The 19747-nt window shown below is 44.1% G+C and overlaps 1 protein-coding gene across 1 annotated transcript in view; it reads left to right on the top strand.

Annotated features, from left to right (window-relative positions):
- maml3 (mastermind-like transcriptional coactivator 3) overlaps positions 1-17945 on the top strand; it is a 126035-nt gene extending 108090 nt beyond the window's left edge. Inside the window, exons 4-6 of the mRNA XM_075463499.1 lie at positions 8505-8771; positions 12209-12281; positions 14056-17945. Of these exons, the coding sequence (XP_075319614.1) occupies positions 8505-8771; positions 12209-12281; positions 14056-15122 (1407 nt within the window). The 3' untranslated portion in view covers positions 15123-17945. The remainder of the gene's footprint in view (positions 1-8504; positions 8772-12208; positions 12282-14055) is intronic.
- Positions 17946-19747: the final 1802 nt, after the last annotated feature.

The following is a 19747-nucleotide window of genomic DNA, read 5'->3' as shown; positions in this document are numbered from 1 at the left end:
TTCTGGCATAAAATACGTTCATCTACTCACCGATAACAGTTTGGTGAAAGTCGGCGTCCTTCGGAAGATATTTCGATCACTCGAGATCCGTGTATATCCATATAACGGGAGAGAACAGGGCAGAGACAATACAGCCTCTAAATAAGGCATTATCTGGCTTTATTTCACCAATACTTTAAGACGAATTAATGAATGAACGCGTACTGTTGCACTGTTAGCTCAGAGCTGCCATGTTGTAGATGGCTAAACGTGTCAGAAGTTGTGACTGAAAATCAAAAATTAAGAGCACGTGTGGACTCACGGTCGCTTTTGCAGACTGTCGCTCTGCTCTAATAAAGTCCAGTTTTTATAACCACAGCATCATCTGATAATATTACCGTTCAAGTAGCTTAAAGACGACGCGAGTTCAGCTGTGCTTAAAGGTACAATGATCTCCCACAGAGAAAGTAAGAACTGTCATTATACCAGCGAATTAGAACTGCAACTATAGCTCAACTCAACTGTGCATGTAGACTTTGTTTGGGAAGTGAACTTGGTTTTAAGAACAAAAAGGAAGCTTTTGTTATGTTAGTGTATGGGAATGGATGCAGGAACTGTAGGTAAGGTAACGTAAGGCCCTCTGAAGTGATGAAAACACAACTCTGTGTGCGAGTATGTGTCAAAGTGATGTCTTCTTTACCTGTGGCGCTGTGGGGATAGTTGAGTACTGCGAGGTCTGGCTCCACCATCTGCTTGGGGTTAGTGCGTTTGTGTGTTTTCACATGTGCATGTGACTTAATAAATCAGTCAGCATGTGCTGCATTCCTTACATAATACTGATGTTTTAACCGTGACCTTCAATACTCTGCATGTTTGTTTGTTTGTTTTTCTCTTATTTTTTTATGAAATGAGGTATTTATTTGGTTTAGTCTTTGGCTTCACATGCTCACATTAAACACACTTTTAAACACGCGCAGGAAGTTGTTATCTTTTAACGTACCTTTCGGACGAATCACAATTGTCTTGATGCTAAACCCAGGATAAAGAAACACCGTCCCTGGACGAAAACTCTGCCCTCACAATCAAAAATTCCCTGCTTGCATGCTCTGAATCACCTCAAAACTATGTTTCTGCACTCAGACTCACTGTTGCCTGTACAGATGGCCTGCATCCCTATTTGAGCCCTTCTCATTGGATTTAGGATAATGCTGTGCAAAAGTTCTGCCTGCAAATTGTTGCTCAGATTGCTGTGAAACAAAGATTCCAGCCTGTAGAGTGCCAGATATGATGCTAATACCACCACTTCCAGATCACTGGTTAGCTGGCTTCAGCACTTGTAAATATGACCCAAGCTAGCCCAAAAAAGTCCATATATCGTCACGTTGGTGCAATTTTTAATTGATTCTAGAGTCGTTGTGTGAAGTAATTATAGGCATTAAATGTAATTTAATCTTATGCTTGATTAATTGATGATCAGAAAGTTTGAGCACCTCTATAAAAGCAGGTTTTCTGTCAGTTTGCTGGTCTGGAGTATTCATGCCAAGGAGGAAAGACATCAGCAATGATCTTAGAGAAGCAATTGTTGCTGCCCATCAATCTGGGAAACAAACACCTCATACCAACTGTCAAGCACGGTGGTGGAGGGCTGATGGTCTGGGCTTGTTCTGCAGCCACAGGACCTGGGCACCTTGCAGTCATTGAGTCCACCATGAACTCCTCTGGATACCAAAGTGTTCTAGAGTCAGATGTGAGGCCGTCTGTCCGACAGCTAAAGCTGGGCTGAAACTGGCTCATCAACTGGACAAAGATCCCAAACACAGCAGCAGATCTACAACAGAATGTGTGAAGAAGAAAAGAATCAAGGTGTTGCAATGGTCCAGTCAAAGTCCAGACCTCAGCCTGACTGAGATGCTGTGGTGGGACCTTCAGAGAGCTGTGCAGAAACCAATGCTGCAAACCTCAATGAGCTGAAGCAGCGCTGGAAAGAAGAGTGGGCCAAGATTCCTCCTCAACCATGAGAGAGACTGATAACGTCCCACAGGAAACCATTACTTCAGCTCACTGCTGCTGAAGCTGCTGCTACAAGCTGCCGGATCAGGGGTTCACTTAGTTTTTCACACTGTGTCTCAGTTTTTCTTCAGTAAATAATGACACGGTGTAATATGTTATGTGTTATTGTTCATCTGAGGTAGTATTTCCCTCATTTTAACACCTGGTAAAGACCAGGTTTTTATCATCTCCTGATACATATCACCGGAGAATTAAAAGAGGATGGTCTTTGTTACTTTACATTGATACTTGGACTCTACATTTCTACTCAGTTCAAGTGCAGCAGCCTCACTCTCTATGCAGAAAACAGTCATCTCCCTGCCCGTGTGTTGGATTAGCATATTTCTTCACTGCTCAGGCATAACCAGAAGGGTCAGAGTGTAAGTGTGAGTTTGAAGGACGTTGAGGCATTGATGAGCTTTGGCTGTGAAAGAGAAATCTGACCTTCAGCCGGCCACAGTAACCATAGACACGGCTGAAACACTCTCCGTGCACCCGCACCACAAACCATCACCAGCTGCATCTCTGCTGCAGCTTTTCTGCCGATCTGAATGCAGACTTGAGACGTCGCGTAGGCAGATGCACTTTCTTTTCACCGTCTGATTGCAGCTGTAGTCTTTGTGAGAGTCTCCTCATCCATCCAACCCTCACTCTGTGTGTCCTCTCTCTTCACACCCTCCCCCCTTGTCTTTTCTCACACAAGTGGGTGACAGATGTGAGGCACTCTGGAGAGCACACACACACCCAACGCTCTGCTGCCAGCCGCCGCTGCTCCTACAGGCTGTGTGCGTGTGTGTGTTGCTTTATGCGCAAACTGTAAGGCGTCATGTTGTGCTGTTTAAGTCTGTGTTTGTCTTTGTTGTTCCCGTATGGGTGTCTGTATTTAGGGCTGTTGTGTCTTATTTCATAGTAGCAAGTGCAACCTTTAATCTCACTCCTTGTGGGATTCATCTCAGCTGGTGAGTGGCTGATCATACCACTGGATGCATATACAGTTTTAAACACACAGTGAACACATCTTTCTGCTACACAATGCATCCACACACACATTTCCGCTCACTTCAAGTGTAATGCAATCACCTGGGCTGTCCATGCCTCCTAACCTAATAAAACTGACAGGCTCTAACACACACACACACACACACACACACACACAAACACACACATCCTCCGGAGTGACCTGTAATACATTCAACTCTTGTTTCATCCTCTTTTCCTATTTTTCTGCCTTAAACCTACGAAGCTGTGGCTCACAGAAGCTGTTGCGGTTCTTGTAGCGAGCTGTTTTAGTCAAGAGTTTGCCTGGAGGTCAGTATGAGGTGCCAGAATGAAGGGTCTCAGGAGCAGAGAGAGAAGCTGATAAGAAGAGTTGGATGGACAGGGCTAAAAGAGAGAACATACTGCGGATGCTCTTTAATGCATTATTAAGCTACAGTACTTAGCATAAGTCTTGAGCCACCCATCACTTCAAGGGAAAATGAGAAATAGTTGAAGAGGTTTCTTGAAACGTGTGAACATAAATATAAATACAGAAAATAATTATTCTCCATGCTTCTTGAAGGACATCCCAAAGCTCTTCTTTGGATGTCGGCTGCCTTTTGTTCCGTTCTCTGCCAACATGATCCCACACTGCTTCAGTAATGTTGAGCTCCGGGCTCTGGGGAGGATTCATACCTCCATCAGACCTGTTGCCACTGATTTTCAGTCCACTTCTTGTGTCCTTTGGCACAGCTCAGCCTTTTCTCCCTGTTTCCCTTCCTTAAGAACGGCTTCTTGACAGCCACCTTTCCATGGAGCCCATTTCTGATGAGGCTTGGGCCAACAGCAGATGGATCAGCTGAAGGTCCAGATGCATCTCTCAGCTCCTGTGTCAGGTCTTTGCTGGATTTTTTCCTCTTTCTTAAGGACATCACTTTCAGATCCTATTCATCTGCTGTAGATAGTTCTTTAGGCCTGACACTTCTTCTTTTGTCCTCCACTTGTCCAGTTTCCTCAAATGTTTTAAGGACACACTGCACACCATGCTGAGATATGCCAAGTTTTCAGCTAACAGCTCTTTGGGAATCACCTTGTTGCTGCAGAAATCCTATTTTCTGTCTGTCAAACTGTGTTATCTTTGCTGTTTTTCATAGATGCAACTAAAGAAATGGGAACAAATGATGTGTCTCTGTGACAGGCTGCTGGGAACAAAGTGCCTAAAGATCCAATTTAAAACGGCTTCTTTGCTAAGTTGTCTGTTATGTGTCAACACAACACTGGTTCATCCCTTGAGTTAGGAGCCTTTTTTTATTCTTGAATAATTCACAGGTCAGAGTTAAGTGGCTTAACAAATAAAATGACCAGGTACAAGGACTGGACTGAAAATGGATCAAAAAGCAGCAAATATACAAGGAAAATCTTTGAGAGAAATATAGCTCAGGCCCATTTTAAAAGATTATAAGAAAGTCTGGCTGCTTGGAAGCAAAATACAGATGCAGTACGACAAAATAAAGGGTGGCTCTGAGTTAAGACAAAGAATGTATGATGGTCTGATAAACAGAGAAAAAAGAAATCAAAGAAAGTAATTATTACAGGGTAAATCAGTGCATTTGTGTTTGTATGTGATATTTGTTTGGGTCTGCCCAGCACTTCTAAGGGTGACCAGGCACGGCGGCCATAACCGCTCCTCCGAGCACCATCTGCTCCTCACCGCAGCAACTGTTGCCAGGGTACCTGCTCTCCTCTCCTCCCCTCTATGGCTCGTCACCTCCTAGCTGCCTCTTGATTTTTCTCCCAAAACGAGATTGACTCTCAAATTCTCCTCCTCTGTCTCTTACTCTGCCCTCCTCCCTCCTTTCTCTGCTCACACACGCCGTTTCCTCTTCCCTTCAGTTGGTCTAATTTGCTTTTTCACTCTGAAGAGGATACCTGCTTCCCATTCAATGAACTTTATTGGCGTGACATTCAATTCACTGTATATTAGCAACGCTCCGGCAAATTACTGTTAAAACTGAAATGACACTGATACTGCTACCATTCATTTTCTCATTTTTCCTCATTTTCTTCAAGTGCCTTCCTCTTCTGCCTGTCTTTATATGACCATATACAGTGTGTATATGTTGCGGTCATCCTTTCTTCACACACTACCTCCACCAAAATCTTTAATTCTTTGAGACCTCGCTCCTCTTTTCTCTCTAATCCATCTATCTTCTGTCCATTTGTGGTCGTGTGGACATGACTCAGGGCTCCCTGTTTTTTTACAGATTGAGAGAACCAAAGAAAGAGTGGAGGAAGGAGTTTGGTGGGGGTGGGGGGGGGGGTGGGGGGGGGGGGGTGTTTAAAGAAAAGAGAAAGAGGGAAAGATCGTAGATCTGAACCGTCATGATTGAGCCATCTGCTGAGAGGAGGCCAGTGAGACTCACACATGCACACACACAAAAGTATATGAGCTCAAAGATCATCACTGCCACCCGTTGGTCATTTCCTCATACTGCAACTTCTGCTTCATCTCTGCTCATCTCCTACATCCTCTGACTGCTGCGCTGCCATCCGGGCAGAAACATGCCAACCGGAGATGAGACACGTATCTCTGAGCATCGATCAGTCTGGTCTCCCTGTCTGGTGAGCCAGTCTTGAGCGGCCGATTCTGTTTGCTCTACAGGGTGTTTTTCTGCTCTAATATATGAGGTTTATCTCAACCTAACTCTGTTGTAAGAAGAGCAGAGCCTCAACGCGGATTATGAGGCTTTGGCTGTTTCAAAACATATTGAGTATGTTGGTATGTTTGAGAATCCAGCCAACGCTGTGATACTTTCCCATAATCCCACTTTGGCTGTTTTGTTCTTCCCTGCAGTTAAATGTGATTTGTTGTACAGTTTGAGCTCCTCTGTCTGGTTGTGTGTTGTTGTATTTCTATGTGTGCAAACACTCTATAATAGCCTGATTCATTCTTTACTTTCCTCTCGGGTCTTTCCCTTTGCTATTGCTGGCGGGCCTAAACGATGTCCACTCTCGTTCAGCTGTCTAACCTTTAATAGATCCATAAACACTCCACTCCCATTGGTCAGAGCAGGCCATTTCATCCCATTAGAGATTAGCATACGGCTGAGTGGAGAGGGAAGTGCTCTTTATATGCTAATGAGGAGATAATGTATGCAGCGAGGACAAACCATTGCCCTATTGGGAGGATTCAGGGTGGCCCGACTCGCTGATTCTCCAAGCAGTCCTGCCTTTCTTTACTGTTCCTCTGTGAGCAGAAAAGCACCGTACACAAACTGTGTAAAACCTGTCACTGGCGTATTTGTAATTGCTGTCTTTGCATACCTGGTTTTATTGTGTGGCATTCGCTTGTGATGAAGGGTAGTGACGATGACACTCAGGAGGTGGTATTCATTGTGTGAAATTACTTTGTTAAATGATTAGAGGCTAATTTGGCTCATTTATGTTCGGTTTTACCCCGGTAACCACAAAAATGGGAATACGGTAGTCTTTAAAGGGATGATACTTTAAGTTTTGGGGGAAATAGGTTAAGAATAGGTTATATATTGCAGATCCCTTCATAACGTTGGGGACAAAGTCAGATTTTTCTTTGAGTTCCCCTTCGGCTCCTTAGTGTAAAATTCTCAATCAAGCAATTCAGATGTGATTAAAGTGCACATTCCAGACTTTAATTTAAAGTCATTTTGACATCAGCTCCTGCCTATTCCTTCTTCAGCATATAGATCGCACGCTCAGTTGGATTTAAATCAGGTGACTGGCTCGGCCATGTTTCAGCTCTGATAAACTCTGCTGCTGCCTCAGCAGGACGTTTGGGATCATTATCTCCTTGCAGGATGAAGCTCCGTTCAATGAGTTTGAGGCATTTACTGGAACTGGAGCAGATGAGATGTTTCTATCCAGCTCAGAATTCATTGTGCAGCTGCCATCAGTAGCTCCATCATCAATGAAGATAAAGGTGCCAGTACCTGTGGCAGCCATACATTCCCAACCCATAACACCCCCTCCACCATGTTTAACAGAGGAGCTGATCTGCTTTGGATCTTGGACACTTCCTTTTGGTCTCCAGACTTTCTTCTTGCCATCATTCTGATACAGTTTTATCTTGGTCTCGTCTGCCCAGAACACCTATTCCCAGACCACTGCAGCCTCCTTTAATCTGTTCATCCTGTTTTTGTGGCTAACTAGTGTTTAGCATGTTGCAGTGTAGCCTCTGTATTTCTGTTCATGAAGTCTTCTGTGGATAATTGTCTCTGACAAAGACACACCTGCCTATTGAAGACTGTTTCTGATCTGTTGGACAGGACTTTGATGGTTATTCTTTACCGTCGTGAGAATTCTTCTGTAATCAGCAGAGGAGGTCTTCCTTGGCCTACCAGTCCCTTTTCAGAGCTCCCCAGTGCATTCTTTCTTCTTGATGATATATGATAGATGTAAACACAGCTAACATCTTCTGAACACTGACGTCAAACAGGTATTTTCAGCTAATTGTGTCACCCAAATATAGCCTGGATGCTTCTCAATTTTAATATTTACTGATCATCCCACTTACCGCCATACAATACATGCCTAAATTTACTTTTATCTATCCTTTCAGCATTCACGACACTTAAAGGTGGGGTCTGAGATCTTGGAAAAACGGTTCCTGCAAGCTATATTTTTGAAAATACACAACCTTGCCTCTCCCTTCAGCCCACCCCTCGAAACCACGCCTTCAATATGAACGAGTCACGAGAACCTGACCACCCTGAACGCGCAGGGGGGAGGGGGGGCTGACGATTGATTGGCGTGTCAGAATCCAATAGAAGTAACTCTCATCATTACTTCTATTGGTCAGACATTTCCTCTTGCTACACCCTCTACAATGGACTAAAAGATTTAGTTTTTTTTCCAAACATTCTATTTTAGTGGGTGCAATGGGGTCGTGAGGAGGTTTTCAGACAATATGATAAAAAAAAATGCTCCAGAAAACATCACAGACCCCACCTTTAAGCCATGCCCATTTAGAAAAATCTAAACCCTGTTGTCACAGGTTGAGTTGTGGTAAGTTTTTGGTGTAACGGATCCTTGCTTCAGTGCAGTAGGAACGACAAGATCACCCTCTTTGTCTTCACAGAAAATATGACGCTCTGTTGGATCCACACTAGCTTAGCTTTTAGCAAACACTGCCAACTGCTCTGTTTGATATATGTAAAGAGTGAAATGAAATCAGCAGCTATTTAAAAGATGTATTGATGTTTTCAAGCAAAAACGACAGGTTCTCTTTTCTTATTTTGCCATCTGCAGCCTCTCATGTGATATAGTGATTTATGAATGTGTAAAGAGCTAGCTTGAGGTTAGCATTTGTTAGCACTCGATGGAGAAAAGTTTAGTTTTTTCCCATCCAGCAGCTGTAGCCTCGTATTCAATGGGCAGGCATGTGAATGGTCGATAATGTGACAGTGGTACTGTCTATGACTTGATTTGGCTAATTGTCTGCTTCCTCCTGTCTTTATGTACAGGAGCAAGGTGTGGTGGGAATGTCACGTCCACCTGGGGCCATACCACCTCCTCACCCTGCTGGGGGTGTTGCCTCTGGGGTGGGGCCCAACCAGGGGTCAGGTCCCCCTCCGGGCTACATGGCCAACCAGCAGCAGACAGCCATGATGAAGCAGATGATGGCGATGGAGCAGGAGAAGAGGGTACAGATGCAAATGATGGAGCACCAGAAGCAGCAGCTGTTTAGGGAGCAGAGGCAACAGCAGCAGCATCAACTTCTGGCGAAACAGGTGAGTTTGTGCTCAAGACAGTTAGGTTAGGTTTACTATGGTGATTAAAAAGCAGGACAGCCCGCGTGATGGACTTGCCATGCATTAAACTGTGAGTGTGTGTGTGTGTGTGTGCGCCATGTTTGTTCATACATCCATGTTTATCTGTCTGTGTCTGCAGCTCTGACAGGAGCAGCTAATCCTGTCTTCTTTACTGTTGTCTGGTTACACGTATAATTACTCACAACCAGCCCCCTCCTCACCGCTCCTTTTCATCTGCGTAACTCGTGTGTTTGTATGTGTGTGTGTGTGTGTGTGTGTTTTTTGGCACATGCTGCCTGTTGTGATAATGTGGTGTTTTCTTTTTATATCTCACTCTGAGAGAATAGAGTGTTAAAGACTTCTGATCTCTGAAGTCACCACCTACTATGTTGCTTTTTGTTTGATCTGCAAAAAACACACAGAAACACAAACATAGCTGTCTGAACTGAAACCCCAACTTTATTGTGTGTTGTTAACTGGATAATATACTTTATTTAGATGAGCAAAATGTCAATGCACATGTTCAGGAGCTGCTTATATTGTTGCAAGAGACCAGAGTGCTTAATAATGACAAAACCCTTAAAATGTTTCATTGTTGGATGTACAACGACATCAGCTCGACATCAGTATCAGTCAACAAAGGCATGTTTTAAATGTATTATTTTATAAATTGATTGTGCATATTTATGGAAGAGATCCCATTTCCAGAAAATTTGGTAATTTTCTAAGTTGCAATCAAATATGACCTTTTATTATACAGACACAAGTACAAATGAGATTCTTTTCAGTTACTAGATTAATTGTGTTTAGAAAATATAAAGAAAAATATAGAATTTGATGCAGCAACAAACTCATATTTGTTGTTATAGAGTCGTGTTTCCCATTGTGTTCCATTAGCTTCCTTTTAATGACGCCTCTTAATGCTTTGGGAACTGAGGATACTGATTGTTGCAGTTTACAGAGGAATCTGTGTCCATTCTTGCTGAATCCAAGATTTCAGCTGCTCAACAGTCCCTGGGTGTTGTTGCCTCTTCATGATGCTCCATAAGTTTGGCGCAAAGTGGTGAGCCACGGCCTATCCCTGTTTGGAAAGACTAAACCTTTGGTGGATGCTCCTTTTATACCCAATCCTGACACCCTTACCTGTCACCAGGTAATCTGCTGACTGGAGAATCTTCCAGAACGATGTTGCGTGTGTATTGTATAAACTTTTCCGTCTTTCTTTACCTCTCTCCCGACTGTTTTGAGCGTGAAGACACTGAAAATCCTTTCCTTTTTCTTTACCTCTGAATAACAAATTACAAATTTTCAAATAATTCTTACCTAGTTTGTGTAGAGCAACGAGGCTGCTTAAGACTTCCTGTTTGACCACCCATCAGTTTGTGGCGTCATGCTCACGTGCTAATTCTGACACATCTGTCTCACTTCTAAATCCAACAGCACCAGTATCTGTCCACACTGCACCGAACATTTAACCCCAACGGTAGCAGTACAGTCTCTTCCGTGTTAAACATCTGTTCTAAACCAACAGTACCAACATCTGTTCCTATAGTGTCAAACATCTGTCTAATCCTTACAGTACCAGCATCTGTCTTTACTGTGTTAAACATCTATCTAGCTTTAACACCACCAACATCTGCTGTGCCAAACATCTGTCTGACTTTATCTTTACCAAAACTTCTTTCACTTGGACGTTACCTGTATAAACTGTTCCTAACGTCTGCATAACCTCCATAACACCAAAATCTGACTCATTCGGATATTCACACATACTGATCGTACTCGATAACTCGACGCTAATATTACTTGATAAAATCTCTAAAAGTAAGTTTGGCACTTACTTAAATACACTCTTAAAGTCCAACTGCAGCAGTAATTAATCTCCTAAAAACTCACCTGTTCTTCTCAAAATTGTACATTTAGAATTTTTTTAACAACCTCTATGGCCTTAAAATAGCTGAGCTATGACTTCTGCTTCATTCAGTGAGTGGGAATCTATGAATTTGTTAAGGTGAACCGGCTGCCCATCAGCTGATGACACTACCTGCCCTATTTAGGCTTCACTATGCAGCTTCCAGTTCTAATATTGGGGTAATTCAGCCATAAATGTTTGAACCAAAGAGCCATAGCCAAGAAGAGGAGGCTAAATTAGACCAGGTTGCACGTAAGTGGAAATATCAGAATGGTAATTTAGCGTTTTCTACAATGTTAAAAGCATAACAGTAATATCAGCCTTTGGCCTGACAAAGTAATCAGCTGATAATGTGATGCTGTCAGCTAATAGCGTAACATTACAGGTAGCAAGCTGTGTGATGTGACTGAGAACCAGCTGCGACGTTTGAGTGCAGGCACCGAGAACGAAAGTGGGACAGAAAAAAAACTTATAGAAAAGAAAATCCACCTGTGATGTCACCTGGATAAATGGCTGGAACAGTGTCAGACTTTATAAACCAGCTTTTGGGTCAAATCTGCAGGCCAGTCCCCAAAAAATGAAGACTGCACAACTGTGTCCTTTTTCCAAAGGGACTGAATGTAAGTAAATATTAAAAATTATAAAAAAAAATAAACTGATTGGACAAAAGGACAAAAGGAGGGGGGCTTCATCAGCTGTAGTTATGGCGCTGCTGCGGTCCGTTGTGGTGAAGAGGGATCTGGGCTGAAAGGAGAAGCTTTCAGTTTACTGCTCCATCTTTGTTCCAACCCTCACCTATGGTTACAGATCTGGGAAGTGACCAAAAGAATAAAGTCGCTGATACAAGCGGCTGAAATGGGTTTCCTTCAAAGAGGGGCTGGGCTCAATTTAGAGATTTGCGGAGGGATCTGGTTAGGATGCCTCTGGTCGCCTCCCTTTGGAGTTTTTCTGGGAACATCCAACTGGGAGGAGGCCCCGGGGCAGACCCAGAACTCTCTGGAGGGATTATATATATATCCATCTGGCCTGGGAACACCTTGGGAATCTCCCAGGAGGAGCTGGAGAGAGGGATGTCTGGGCTTCCCTGGACCTGCTGCCTCCACGACCCGACTTCGGATAAGTGGAGGAAAATGAATGGATGGATAAAGTTGTAGTTTAATATCTTTGGATTAGTCATGAAGATTTATTTCTTATCTCCTGCCATCTCTGCAAGATGTTAGCTCAACACATTTCTTCAGTTCCTCACAGTTGATGCAAGTTAACTTTAAACCGCGCCCAGCACAGCACTCAGCATTGGTCTGACCACCCCCATCGATGACTGTAGTTGTGGCTCTGCAGATTCAAAGCAGAAGTCCCCAGCCTTGGCGTTAATGGCTCATTTTGCTCATGATTTGTCTCGTAACAGATGCAGATGATCTTATTGAGTTATTACCAGGTTGAAAACTTTTATTTTAGTCAGAGAAGGAATTTAATAATTTGTATCTGTCTGAATCTTTTGCTCCAGCAACAGCAACATCTCCCCAGACAGATGGTCCAGGGCCAGAGGAATCCATATCCACAAGTCAGTCAGTACCAAGGTGAGACACACAAACACAGGCATTGACGTTGATAAACTGTCATAAACCGAGCAAGATGTTTGTTTAATTTTCTTTATTGGGAATCACATTGCATTAGTATTACAGTGCATCCACATTTGAGAAGATCTACAAAGTGACTCCATTTTGTGTAAATGTTACAACACAAGAACAGACCAGTTAATAAAAAAAAAAAGGGTTTCGCTGAATTTCGCTTCTTGAAGCCTCCAAGAAAAGGGGAGATTTCAAAGATTATAGTGTGCCGATCATCTATAGTTGGAGCATCCGGTTTGAGCCGCTTATTTATAATTGCTTTCCTGGCTCCAATTCTCAATATCCAAAACAAGTATTTTGTTTTATTGTTTGCAGGTTTTGAGGGTGGAACCCAAAAACGCAGGTCTTCCCATTTAAATGTGTTTTTTATGTTGAATATAATCAATAGTTCTGCATTAATGAACGAGAATGAACCAGAAAGTTGGGCCCAAAATGATTGTAAATCATTGGGTACCTGAGAGCCACGATTTCTGCAGCATCTGGAGGAGCCTGAGATGTGTAAGTTCTGGACTGGAGTCAAGACTCTGTCTGCCAAATGCTCTCTTTAGAGGTCAAATGTGTGACTCCTCCATTGAGACTCCTCTGAAATGTAACTGTTACATTCTTTATCCCGTTTATTCCATGTATAGGTTGTTAATTTAGTTTCACAAAGACTCTTTTATAATCTTGATTTTGTAAAGTATCGAGATTTTTGTGCATATAACTGACCAAACGTCCCTCAGAGGCCAAACCTCGTCCCTTCTGTCTGCCTCAGTCAGATATATCAGCATAAAGTCAAATGCTCTCCAGCCTCTTTCTCCTCTCTTTTCCCTCAAGCTCTCCAGAAAAAAGGAAAAAACTAAATTAAATATTCCTGCTTTGCCTGTTACCACGGCAACTTGTCTGTCCTGGATCCCCCAGAGTTCCGGTGAAGTCAGTGAGATGGATGAGAGGAAGGAAGTGGGAGAGAGGAGAGATATGGGGGGGGGGGTTCGGAGGAGCTGGCAGCAAGAGGAAGCGGTAGATGGTCCGGTAGGTAGAGGGCGAGGCTGGGAATAAAGGAGGAAGTGAGTGGGTGAGACACAGAGATGAAGAAAGTACTAAAAGAGGAGGAAAGGGGACAAGTCGAAAACCATTTATAGCCATCAGAGTCTGAAACTTTGCTGAAGAAATGCACCCGTTAGTTAGGCTGCAGTGTACTGTGATGGCATCGCCTCCAATAACTGTGCTCACTGCATTTGCAACATGTAAAATGTGTTTGGCAGCTTTGCAGTGCTGTTACCTCCAATTCTGCTGTTTTTCCTCCGTCTCCCGGGCCTGGAGTGAGTGATCCGCTTAATTTTCACTCCTCTGTTACATTTTCAGTCTGAGCTGTGAGGTGAGGGATTAGTGGAATGATGTCAGAAGTGGGTTTATTACAGGATTTAGAGCCATTTCCATGCTTGCAGACCTCCTCAGCTCCGCTACTTCCCGGCGTCTTAACAGGACAAAGTGTGGAAATGAGATGTTGGCGCTTGAGTGTGTTCAAATGATATTGGTGTACTGAACCAAATTGGATTGGAAACCTTCATTTCTGGAGTAAATGGTTTGTCTTAGAATATAAATCTGTGCCTCATCATTAAGTTATTAGATCTGTTCTTTGTGCGATTCTGTTATTTAGGTGTGAGTAGTTTCTTGATGATTTCTCTCTTCAGATGGCTCTAATTCTTTTCTTGTTTTAATTCTTCTCAATTTCTATTCTTAGGTCCTCCCCAGAGCATTCGGGCCGCACGTCTCCTACAGCAGCAGCAGCACAGCCAGCAGCAAATGGTCCAGATATGTTCTGTTCAGGGCCAGGGAGGCTCTGTGGGACCCCAAACCGACATGGGACTACCCTATGGCACCCAGGGGACCAACCAGGGTTCCTTGTATGGGCTCAACCCCTCCATGAGCCAAATGATCCACCAGCAGCAGCACCAGAGCCAAAGCGTCCAAGCCTCCATGGGTCTTCCACCACAGCACAACCCTGCCGGAGGGCCGCCCCGGCAGGCAGGTGCAGGTCCTGGGGTTGGAGGTATGCCTGGAGGCCCTGGGGGTGGTGGAGCTGGAGGGTATGGAGGACAAGGGATGCTAATGAACTCCATGGCCCAGCAGCCCCTCAAAGGCCCTCCCAATGCCAAAGCCCAAGCTCAGAGACTGCAAAGCATGCTGGGAGCTGGAGGAGGAGGTGGGGGGATGGCAACAGGCGGCTGGTCGCAGCAGCAAGGACAGAGTCTGCAGGCCATGGGGGGAGGAGTCGGAAGGACTACAGGAGGAGGGGGAGGAGACATGGTTGGGTTCAGCTCTGCCCAGGGCTACGGGATGCAGCCGGGTCAACCCCCGCGTATTGCCAAGCAACACTTTCCAGGGCAGGCAATAAGCCAGGGGATGGACCCCAGGGTGGGCAACCCAGCTGCGGGTATGGGCGGCCCCATGATGGGCCCTCACATGGGTGGTCAGCCCAGGACCAACCAGCCTCGGCCCATGGTCATGAACCAGGGCATGAACCAGGGGGTGATGGGCCAGGGGATGTCTGCAATGGGGGGTTTTGGGCCGGGTCCTGGAGGGCCAGGAATCGGGGCAGGTGGAGGAGGAGGTGGGCCTTATGGACCAGGAGGAGTCGGGGTTGGAGGTCAGCCGCAGGGCTACCAGAGGACAGCCAATCAGGACATGTCATCCTATGGATATGGGGGCGGGCCCTCAGGTGGGGGCGCCTTTGGTTTGGGCGATGGCTCAGGGGCAGAGCTGGACTCAAACGATGGTTGGATGGAGGAATTTTTCCCAAGCCAATAGCCGATGGGGAACGTTTTTACAGAAGGAACTAAACATTGTAGTGGGACAGATGTGAAATCCTGAGAAAGTAACACAAAAAGGATAACAAGACATGGACTGGCATGTTTTTATTTTGTAAAACACGAGAAAGGTTACAGATGAGTTCTTGTGTTCTGTTTTGTGTGTGTGTGCGTATGTCTGTGTGTGTTTGAGATGGAAAGAGCTCTCACATGTCTTGTTCATATTAATGAAAAACCAATATAGAGATTAAGAGGTGTGTTTCATTAGTTTCACTTTTTTCTCCACAAGATGAATTTTCCTCATGTTCCGGTGTTTGAAAGCGAGCCTCGTTTACACCGCAGCGCTTTGAGCCCGAACTTCAGCGGGGGCTGATTGAAAACTGCAGACTGATGAAGGGGAGGGAAGACTTGTTCTCAAGACAGCAATTTATTTGTGTTTGTGTGTTTGTGCCACCCAGCTCAGCATTTCAGATTTCTCAACTATGTGAGGAGCTGAAGGGAGTAGAAAGCACTCTCAATGCTCCCATTTCCTGTCTTAGATTTATGCCTCTCTTATATATGAATTCACACATACACACAAATGCGTTACCCTCACACATACCCTCTCAGAGTCTCCCGCCTTTCCCATCCTCCCTCTAGAGCCTCATTCATCGCTCTCTTTCTCTGTTTAAATTGTGCAACAACATCACAACAGAACAAATGATGTGCAACACAAGCGAACTCTGCCCTCTAGTACTTCTGCTAGGCGACCGACCTGAGGGCGGGGGCGTTTACTGCATTATGTGGCTCCGGCTGATTGGTGTGCACGTAGAGGGAGACAAAGGGAGTAAAAAGCAGAAAGATGGAGGGAGAATAGGCAGCTAAAGCAAGCACTTGGACTCACACGTACACACACACAAAAAAAAAGACAAAAAAAGCATCAACTGGGGAGAATGTGCGGATGTGTGCGAGGCAGCTAGCAAAGCTAATATTACATAAAACCGTCTGTCTGTGTGACACAAGCCACATCACAAGCTTCATGCTGACACGAAGCAGAACGTTCGCTGGGCACTGAATGTATTCAAGCACCACTAGTGACTTCTTCTTCTTTTTAAGGCAGAGAAATTGAAAGCCCAACTATCTATGTTTTATCTCTTAACAGTAATGCTGGTTCTGTCTTTGTCAGTTAAAAGAGGGGGAAAAAAAAAACTTTAATGAAAACGTGTTTGCCCTCCTTCCCTTCCATTGTGACGCAGCTGGTCGTCAGCCACCGTGTCCCCTGCTTTCCACCGCGGCTCAACCCAAACTACATCCGTGCTTTACTGTAACACTACTGTGAAGGAAGACAAGTTGCCCCACCCACCCGCCCTTCTAGTGCTTTACTAGAGAAATGAACCACTTGCTAAGCCTCGAGTTTTTAACTTCAGACGGCTGATTTGGCTTAAAGTGTGACGGCAGTCGGCGCCAAAAATAATCGGTGCTTCCACTGAAGCCGGCGTCTCCCCTGTACGAAACGGTAGGCTTAAAGCATTATGGCTTTTATTCATCATCAACAAGCTGTCCACTCTTTTTGCCCCCATGTTTTAGTAATTAACGTGTCAAATAGGTTTTTAATACAGTAGTTCTTGTTGACATCTTGCATCTCTAACTGTTTTGTGACCTTGGGTAAAAGATGAATGACAGAGTGTCTGTATTACTTTGTATTTAGCTCATCGGAGTGAAAGTTTCAGGACGACGATGTAATCAACAAAACCAAAAAGCCTTCTCTATCAAACTTACTCCTCGTCATCATCTGTTCTCATGGTTGTCGGTGTTGTATAATCCAACCCTTTAAATAGAAGCTCTAACCACCGCGCCCGTCGTCCTGGAGGCTTCGCTGCACTTGGCAGCATCTGCTAAAGAGGCTCTGCGTTTTGTTTTTTTTTGGGGGGGGGTGTCATATTTTGGAAGCAGACGTCCTCCGTCTCACTGTGTGGAGTCTGAACATCGAGGGCAGACTGTTGTGTCGGGTTGTAGCGCTCCCCTGTTTTTATCAGGGGCAGGTGGTCAAATCATTTAAACCCCTCCATCACCGGATAAACTCTCAGATTGTTGAGTCTGATCTCCTCCGTTCATGCTTCCAGAACTTTAATACGAGTCTTGCATTTAAATTGTGTGTTGGACCAGTTAAATGGAGGAAATGGAGGAGCCAACACCCGGGGGCTTACCGCCCCCAAAGTGGAGGCAAGAAGGTAAAAGAAAAACCTCTGTTTCCGTCTTTTCAAAAGTTTGAGATCCGGTTAGAAATCGTTTCAGGCAGAGAACAGAAAGCTTCCTCCAAATATCATGTACCGGGACCAAGTTTGTAGACATCACTTTAACAAAAACTGTCGTTATTGATGTTCTCTGTTTTATTTTATTATTTTTTTTAACTGGTGCTGACATATATGTGATTATGAGAAAAAGTATATAAAAGATAATGGCTATTTGTAAATATGCTTTTACAGGTTTAAATACATCAGATAATACAGTCTCTACTCTGTAAAGAATTTACTGTTTGTTGGAAAATAGAGAAGTATTTTTATTTGGAAGTTTTTTGTTTTCACTTTTAACCCATCTGAGCTATGCCATTGCACTTCAGACAATGTCTTACTACTAATTTGTATCGTAAACCTCCTCTCTGTTTTCGGGATTTTTTTTAAATTTTTTTTTTTCCTAGTTTGAGATTAGACTCAGTTCTTAAGCAGTGCTTATTTCTTTTTATTCTGTACAGAATACTGAAATGTTAACAAAAGAGAATTACAAAATACTTTTTTGTTTGTTTTTCAAAAAGATACAATAAAGAGAGAATGTTCTCGCTGATCATATTAAAGGAAAGTTTCTGTCCTTCTCTGCGTTGTTAACTTCTAGCCTGTGGAGCCGTAGATTAACCCAGAGTGTAAGTAAAACTTCTCTCTTCCCTCCCTTTTATCAGGGGAGTCGATCTCGCACATATTTTAAGTTAAGTTGAGATTTTATTGTCATGTAGATACATGAAATTACTCCTCTGCATTTAACCCATCCAGGTTGGCACCTGGTGAACATGCACAGGCCATATACGCTGGAGCGGTGGGCCCGGGGAGCATGGGGGTACGGTGCCTTGCTCAAGGGCACCTCGGCCGTGGCAAGGAGGTGAACTGCCACCCCTCCATCGAACCGCCAACCTTCAGGTTATTGGACGACCCACTCTCACCACTGAGCCACATCCGCTCATATTTTACGCTGGATGCCCTTCCTGACGCAACCCTCACCATTTATCTGGGCACTAGAAATACACTGGCTCGTGCTCCCCAGTGGCTCGGCGCTCACGCTCACACCTAGGGTCAGGTTCGCATCACCAATTAACCTAACATGCATGACTGTGCTTTATAAATAAAGTGGACTGGATTAGATTGGATTTTGGTGGGTGGGAGGAAGCCGGAGTTACCGGAGAGAACCCACCCATACACAGGGAGAACATGGTAACTCCACACAGAAAGGCCCCAGCCGGTAATCGAACCTGGAACCATCTGAGGCGACGGTACTAACCACCACACCACCTACGCGGTGGTGGCCCGATTACACACAAAAACAAATAAAAGTGGAAGGTTTTCAATGCATCGAGTACTTCATCCATCGTGCATTAAACAAACTATAAAGCCTAAACTACAATAAATCAAAGTTCGACCGGACCACTGTTCCTGGATAAACCTGATCAAGGTTTTTTTAAATTACCTACCAGATTGTTACCTACCTCGGAGGACTCGGCCCAGTGGATTCAGGTTTCCGTGCTCTTGAGATCAGAACTCATTGAAACCCAGACGTCGGCTTAAAAAAATTTATGAAATATGGAAAGGATAAATATGGAAAGGATAAAGTTACCGTGGATAAATCATTGAAAAAGTATGAAATTTTTAAATCTAGTTGATAGAAGAACCCTGATAAGAGATGAATGCGGTATGGCCCTTTTTTCCAAAAGCTGTTTGGTTGCTTTGTAAGGCTGAAATAAAAGTGAGAGGTGAAACGCCCCTTTTCAATCCTTAAGAGAAGAGATTAAAATAATTTCCCCATTCAAACCCTATCTTTAAAGGAAACTATTATAGACACAACATCTTTTTAGGTATATTCTCGCTGTGTATTTTGTGTCAGCAACCAAACCCAATATTTAAGCTCCTCAACAGTTCGGGCCACATTTTATTGTGGTTTTGCTTTCTTTATGCACCACTTATTTTCATTCTGTGGCAGGTCAGTTTAGCACCATGCTGTGGTAACCGATGCAAAGCCCTCCCTGGAAAACAGATTTTCTGGATAGCCGCATACGTTGTTCTAAAACCTGTATTTATCGTTTGTGGTTAATCGTGCTTACACAGATGCGTGAGTTACCCATGCCTTGTGTACTGATGTACAGCCATATCGTCACAGTCGCTGGCTTTTAAACTGTTTAAGCCAGATGGTTCCCTCCTTTCTTTTTTAGCCCTGAGGATGCTCAGTCCCTGTTAAACAACTTTGGGTTTGAAGCAGCATTTCTGGGGCTTGTATGCATTTGTTTTAGTAAAAATGTCCTAGTTGGGGTTTCATTGTATATGTGAGCTCAGTGATGTACCGTTGTGTCTGTCAATGGTTTTTAGAATCGTCCCTGAGCCCATGTGG

Source organism: Odontesthes bonariensis, chromosome 4 (genome assembly GCF_027942865.1).
Source record: "Odontesthes bonariensis isolate fOdoBon6 chromosome 4, fOdoBon6.hap1, whole genome shotgun sequence".
In the NCBI taxonomy this organism is placed as follows: Eukaryota; Metazoa; Chordata; class Actinopteri; order Atheriniformes; family Atherinopsidae; genus Odontesthes; species Odontesthes bonariensis.
This window is presented reverse-complemented; position numbering and strand designations above follow the sequence as displayed.